Source organism: Condylura cristata, unplaced genomic scaffold, assembly GCF_000260355.1.
Source record: "Condylura cristata isolate star-nosed mole 26May11 unplaced genomic scaffold, ConCri1.0 scaffold00007, whole genome shotgun sequence".
NCBI lineage: Eukaryota > Metazoa > Chordata > Mammalia > Eulipotyphla > Talpidae > Condylura > Condylura cristata.
Window position 1 is genome coordinate 1,563,957 of NW_004567108.1, and position 6,553 is coordinate 1,570,509.

The 6,553-nt window shown below is 64.2% G+C and overlaps 1 protein-coding gene across 1 annotated transcript in view; it reads right to left on the bottom strand.

Annotated features, from left to right (window-relative positions):
• The window catches only part of LOC101630653 (chromosome unknown open reading frame, human C5orf49), a 10,350-nt gene that overhangs the window by 2,937 nt on the left and 860 nt on the right, over positions 1-6,553 (bottom strand). Inside the window, exon 2 of the mRNA XM_012721741.1 lies at positions 366-588. Within this exon, the coding sequence (XP_012577195.1) occupies positions 366-588 (223 nt within the window). The remainder of the gene's footprint in view (positions 1-365; positions 589-6,553) is intronic.

Genomic DNA, 6,553 nt, shown 5'->3' on the forward strand with positions numbered 1-6,553 from the left:
GGACACCGCCCTCCCCTGCCTGCCGCCTCCTCGATCCCTGTCCCTGTGGCCTTGCAGTTGCGCTCAGGCTCCCGTCAGGAGGGGCTGGCGGTGCGCCCAGGGGTGAGCACTCCCACCCGTCCTGGACACCTCTCCCCACCTTCTGTCCACTCCGCTGTCCCCACACCGGGCAAGACTGGGGCATGACGGGGTGCCGCGTGCTCCCTGGGGCTGGGACAGGGCCCGGAGAAGCCCAGGGGCGCCCCGGCCCGGAGGCCCGAGTCCCACGACGACAGCCGGGGACGCGGCCCCTGGCTGCGGCTCTCCTGGGATCACTCCGTCCTGCAGGCAGGCGCAGTGGGGGGTCGCGCACCCCCGCCCCGCACGCGCCCAGTCGCTTCCGGAGCGCCTCTCCCTGCTGGCAGCCCAGAGGCAGGAGGCAAGGACCCGCTGGCTGTGAGGAAGGCGCCAGCCGCACCTCCTGGTTCACGTGGAGCCCCAGGCCCCTGGCGTGCTCTCGGTCGTCCCGGTGCAGCTTCTGATTGTAGCCTGGGTCCTGCCGGAAGATGCAGTCGTAGAGAGAGATGACGCCTGTCTGCAGGGGAGAGAGGACTCCGTGGGCCCCCGGCATAGGGCCCGCCACAGGCTCGCGCTCCCCTGCTGCAATGCGGACGGGGTCCAGGCCGCGCAGGTGGGAAGGTCGCCCCGGCCGGGCCCAGGGCAGGTGTGAGAGGACCCCGGGCCCTTGCCCTCTCTCCACAAGGCCCTGGGTCAGAGGTGGACCCTCACCGCCTGCTGACTCGTGCTAAGTCCAGACCCGGCAGTAATAAGCACCCACCGGACCTCAGGCCGGTGGACCTCAGGACCTCAGCACCTGCGTTTCGCCCTCGTTTCTGACTAAAGTTTCCGTAAGATGCTCGCACAATTCAGAAAACTGGACAACCTCTGACTACTAGCAGAAGATAAAGCAGAAGCCGTTCTGTCAGTGGCTGGCTGGCAGGATGTGTCCACGTGCACATTCCTGTCTAGCGATGAAAACATTTTCCTTCGTCATCTGACGTAGCTGTAATGACTAACTCATACAGATGCAGATGTGCAATGTAGGCATACACCGAGCATACAGAAAAACAGCTCTGTTAGATCCGGACGTCATTCACTGAACAGCTATCACTGTCACGCCCAGGCTTCCATAAACGATGGAATACGACTCGGCCATTAAAAAGACGGACACTTGCCATTTTCAACATTGCGGATAGGAGCGACGCTGCTAAACGCAAACAGGCCTGAGGAGAGAGACGGGGACGCACGATGTCACTCAAATGCAGGGTGCAAAGACACAAAACAAAGGCACTGATGAAGCGAAATGAAAACACACCCGAGAAAGGACTGTGGCATTGAGACCAAGGTTTCCTTCACGCGAACATCAGTCAGCCTCATTGGGTGTCTAGCAGAAGGGAAAGATACCCACTCGCTCGTTGACCTTGAGTGGTCACCTGGTACCTCGACCTGCCCTTATGTTCCTGCAGGGACACGTCAGCACAGTGACTGCCCCCGGCCCCCTGGCATGCTGGGGTTTGGGTGCACCTTGCTGCTTTTTTGTCCCCTGGGGGTAGGAGACAGTCAAGCTGGATGATTGCCTCACCGGGGTGGGGGCAGAAGGGTCGTGCCAGGTGCCTGCAAGCTCCAGGACCAGCCGGCTGTGACAGGCGCTCAGCCGCAGGCAGCGGGGCGGCTCCAGCAGAGGTGGCCCCCAGCAGCCCGGACCTCAGGCCACCGCCTTCAGGGCTGCTGGCGCTACCTCGGACCGGCACTGGCCCGGTGCACGACTCATCCAGCGCTTTACAGTAACGTTTGGAAGTTCCTAGGAATTCCCAGGGCAACGTGCCAAGGCACTCGTGGGGTGCTGGCTGGAATCCTGCTTTGCCCAAGTTCAAAGTCACTCCAGCATCTTGGAGGCGGCCGCCCTGGTGTCTGTATCGGCGGCCGCTGGGCAGTTCCTGGGTCACTGCGCACGTACGTGTCATTGTCTGTGCTCCTGGCACAGTCCTGGTCCCCAGTCCAGGTTTGGTGGCCGTGACCTTCATTCCTCTTGAAGATGAGCTGATGCAGCCCACGCACCCATAGGGTTCAGCACCAAAAGCCCAAACGGACGGACAGGCAATACATGACTCGGTGTGGGAAAACGGGTCAGCTCTTTGGGGGTGGGGGAGGGCGGAGGAATCAGCTTAGGTCTTCATGGCACTCTAGGGGTAAAAGTAAAGTCTGGGTGGATTAGAAACAGAAATGGAAAGGATACCTCCCGCTCAGAAAAGCAGTGGGGGAAATGCCACGGGACAGTCACTTCTCACGCAGAGCCGGACGCTTGCCCACCAGCTAACACCAACACTCGGAGAGATGCAGCGGGAGGGCGGCAGAACCCCACCTGACTGCGCTGCAGGGCTTCCCCGGACGCTGAGGGAGCTGCGCTGGCTGCCAGGCTGCAGGGCATACGCGACCCTGGCCGCCAAGGTTTTGGGGGACACATTGCCCAGCCACGGGCCCGTCAGCTCAAGCTCCAGCTCACCACCCCCTCTGGGGGAACGGTGGGGGACAAATTCTCCAAATGGCCACACTGGCTTCTGTGAGGGGGGCGAGAGCCGTGCAGACCCTGCCTGTGGGGGGTCAGATCACTGGCCAGGACCAGCGAGCAGACAGGAACGGCCACTTGACACCCACCGTCCTCTGCAGCACCCCAGGTATGCACAGTCCTTGGGGGCTGCTGGCCGTCACGGGGATGTGCTGCCCCAGGCCACCGGGGCTCCTGACCTGTGAGGCGGGGAGTGGGCATGCCGTGGGGGACCCACCCTGCAGGCGCCAGACGCCTACTCTCCCTGACCAGGCGCCGAGCACCCAGGGCCAGGGCGAGGGGGCTTGGGGCTCACTGCCCGCAGGGCACCCCTGCCCGGCAGGAAACCAGCCACGCCCAGTCCGGGGAGCTGCCTCACCACCAGGGGCCGCACCGGGCTGGGCGCCGTGGTCCTCCGGGGACCTGGCCTTGTCCTGAGGAAATCTGCAGAGGGAGAGGATGGACTCCGCTCTGAGGAAGAGCCTGTGTTTCTGTCATTGAGGTTTCAGGGGAAGAAAATCATGGCACAGGCGGCCTCGGGCACTGTCCACCGCCCCGCCGGTCAGCCTGAAAGCTGTCTTTTCCGGAGTGCTAAGTATTAGCTCTTTGTCTTTGAAGCAGATGGGGTTAATAAAAACCAACCTGGATGTATCTGCGCCGACACATCCTCCTCCGTCGGACATATTGGGGAAAACACGTTTCAGCTGTTTTTTTTTTTTTTTTTAAACTTTTATTTCTGCATTCAGGATTTGGGGTGCAGGCCTGAGATGGGGCGGGTGAGTGGTCTCAGGCAGAGTGGGGAGCAGAACAGGCGGATCCACTGAAATCCACTGCTGAGGGAAGCAGCGGGGAGACAGGAGAGGTCTGCTCGCCCTGGGGGCCCCTCCCTGGCGGGGATCAAATTCAAGTGCTCAGACTTTTGACTGTGCCACGGAGGGGGCTGGGGTGTTGCTTGTATCTCTTAAAAGGGGGTGACTGACAAAACTGAGGCTGTATTGAGCGGGCGTGGCAAGCAGCAGATAAGCATATTTAGGGTGTGCCCTCGTGCGTGACCTTAAACCTCACTAGACGCCCGCTGTTCCTGACACAGGCGGCGGGGCGCGGCGGGGCGCGGGCCTAGGGTCCCTCCCGATCCTTCCGCAGAGGGACCCCGGGCCCTCCCCTTCCGCCTCGGCCGCTCTCCCGGCTGGCTGCTCCTGAGAGACCCGCCCCAGGTGAGCCCGCTTCCTGCGTGTTCAGCCCCAGGGGCAGGGCGAGAGCGGCCAGGCACCCCCGGTGGGGCCCCTGGGGGCGCGGGTGGGCGGGGGACTGAGGGAGCCCTGGCGCTGAGAGCCCCGCGGAGGCCGGAACCACTCTCACCACTTCTGGCGGCTCCTGCGCGCCCCAGCGGATGCCCGGAGACGCCTTTCGGTTGCCAAGGACAGGGCGCTACTGGACCCCACGGCCCCAGGCCGGCTGGAGGCCCCCCAGGTAATCAGAGCGGGGCCGCGTGGGTGGCGGCACGGGGGCCTTGCCCGTGGGCGGCTCCGTGGGGTGAGGAGGGGCAGCGAGCTTGGCCGCAGAATGGGGCGCTGGGCCTGGCCTTCCTCCGGCGCTGGCCCTTCTGCTTTCCCACCTCATCCGGAGCCAGAGACGCGGACGCTGCGCAGAGCCCCGGCGTGCCCGGCCCTGAAAATGGCCCTGGACTTGCAAAGGCGGGTGCCTGTGGCCGGCACCTTGTTCGGCCCCCCGGGTGGCCAGTGCGGACCGCAGGCCTCCAGCCTGGGGGCATCGACTCATGCGCCAGCCTAGGGGCAGCCCGCCTCGGGGGGCTGTGGCCAGCGGCTTTGCTCTTGGTTCTGCCGGACCAGGGCGGCCAGACCCTTCCCCTTTGTCCGTGTGTTGTAACCCCTGCGTCACGCATTCTGCATGAAGGAGAAAAGTAAGAAGGCACCTAGCAGGTCGGACATTAGAGGTGCGAGGGAAGGAGCAGCAGGCCGGCGTGGGGTGTGGTCACCAGCGGCTTGCTGCTGGATAACAGAGAGCAGCCCCCAGCGGTCACGGGTGGGTCAGCACCAGAAGTGGCCCTGGCCCGTCCCCAGAGGCCCTGCGAGTGGCCAGGTATGCGGGGAGGACGCTCTGAGTGCATGAAGGTGAGGAGGCCCCATGGCGGGGGTGGGGGGGTGAGCTGGGGCTCCCCTTGCACCCCCATGTACAGCACACTGGCAGAGCCTGTGGGAGTCGCCTTCGCACCTCTGGGCCGGCGCCACCCTGTTACCTGTGCGGGGTGCTCGGTGCACCCGGAAGGGAGATTTGGCAGCCGGGACAGAGCCCCTGCTTGGTGCGCCCACGGAGGGGGAGGAGGCAGTCCACTGCCCCCCTCTGCTGCTCCGGCCGCCCAGGACGCCTTGCTCACCCCCCGCGGCAAGCACTGCAGAAAACCACTGGAGAACTTTTTGGAGGCGGCTCTCAGGGAGAGAGCTGACCCGCACTCGCACGGAAGGACATTCTCAGAAGGACATTCAAATCGTCATGAAACGCGTCCGTTTCACTGGACTTAATGAGCAGAGCCCCCACCAGGGCAGGTGTAGAGGGCAGGTCTGGCCTGCGCCCCGGCTTCCCGTAGTGTGTCGGGTCGGAGTCTTGCTGCCCGGGACAGAGGCAGGCCCAGGGGAGAGGCCTCTAGGTCTCCGGACTCCGTGTTAACGTCAGCACAGCCAGGGGTGGGGGTCAGGGCCGGGATTTGAGGCTGGTCTCCAGGAGCCCAGCCTTCAGAGAAGGAAACTCTAATCACCACAAAAGCAAGCGATAACAGGAGCAGCCTGATCCAAGGCACTCTGGGCCCTTTGCACCTGCTACTGGAATTAAGTCTAAACAGGGCTCTCTGCAGTCAGTAGGTCCCTGCTGCCCAGGAGGACACTGAGTGTCCCTCCCTCGCTGGGGTTCAGCTGGGAACAGGGAGCCAGCCTTTCCCCAGGCCTGTCTCTCTCCCGGGTCAGTGCTGCGCCGCCCACTAAGCGTGTCAGGCGGCCGTTGCTGCAGGAGCTGCTTCTGCGGCTTCTGCTCAGCTTGGAGAAGGCGCCAGGAGCCAGCCCCGGCGAGTGGGCTAGCCCCACTGCTGTCAGGCTCAGGTTATCAGCTCCCAGGGCCTGCAGGGGACAGAGACCAGTTCGGGAACCATGGGACACGCGATGACTCTGGGCAGTAGAGTTCAGTGGACTTGGAGAGGCCATTTGCTGTCGTTGCTACTTTGAAGGCTGATTTTTGGGGCTCAGGTTTCTGCGTGCTTTCTTTTATGTGATACTGAAGGTCTGACACTGGACGGCCCTGCCTTCCCGGAGGTCAAAGCTGGAAATGGCATCAGTTTCTAAAAATACCCTTGGCACGAGTTTGGTCCCAGCCCTACAGGCCTCCCAGGCAGGGCCCAGCCCAGCCGCAGGTCTGCAAAGACAGCGGAGCTCTGTAGGCTCCAGGCGCCCCCTGCAGACTGACCTCGGTGTGGCATCTGAGGAGCTGGTGGCCCGGGGCTCAACTCTGCCTGGCCTTGGTGCAGATATCCGGAGGGAGGCCCCCGACCCGCCCCACTCCTGCGACCACGAGGCCCCTAACTTGTTTGTGCGCCCTCTGCGTGCGCTCTACTCGTCCAAGCCCCATCCCGGCAAGGGCAAGAAAGCTGCGGGTGCAGGCCGGGCCCCAGAAGCCGCCCAGGTCGCGCGGTCCCGCCCCCAGAGACCTCCCAGGTAGAGTAGGTCGCGGCCCCACCCCTAGAGACCTCCCAGGTGGAGTAGGTCGCGCGGCTCCGCCCCTAGAGACCGCCCAGGTGGAGCAGGTCGCGCGGCCCCGCCCCTAGAGACCTCCTAGGTAGAATAGGTCGCGGCCCCGCCCCTAGAGACTTCCCAGGGCGCGCGGCCCCGCCCCCAGAGACCTCCCAGGTAGAGTAGGTCGCGGCCCCGCCCCTAGAGACCGCCCAGGGCGCGCGGCCCCGCCCCC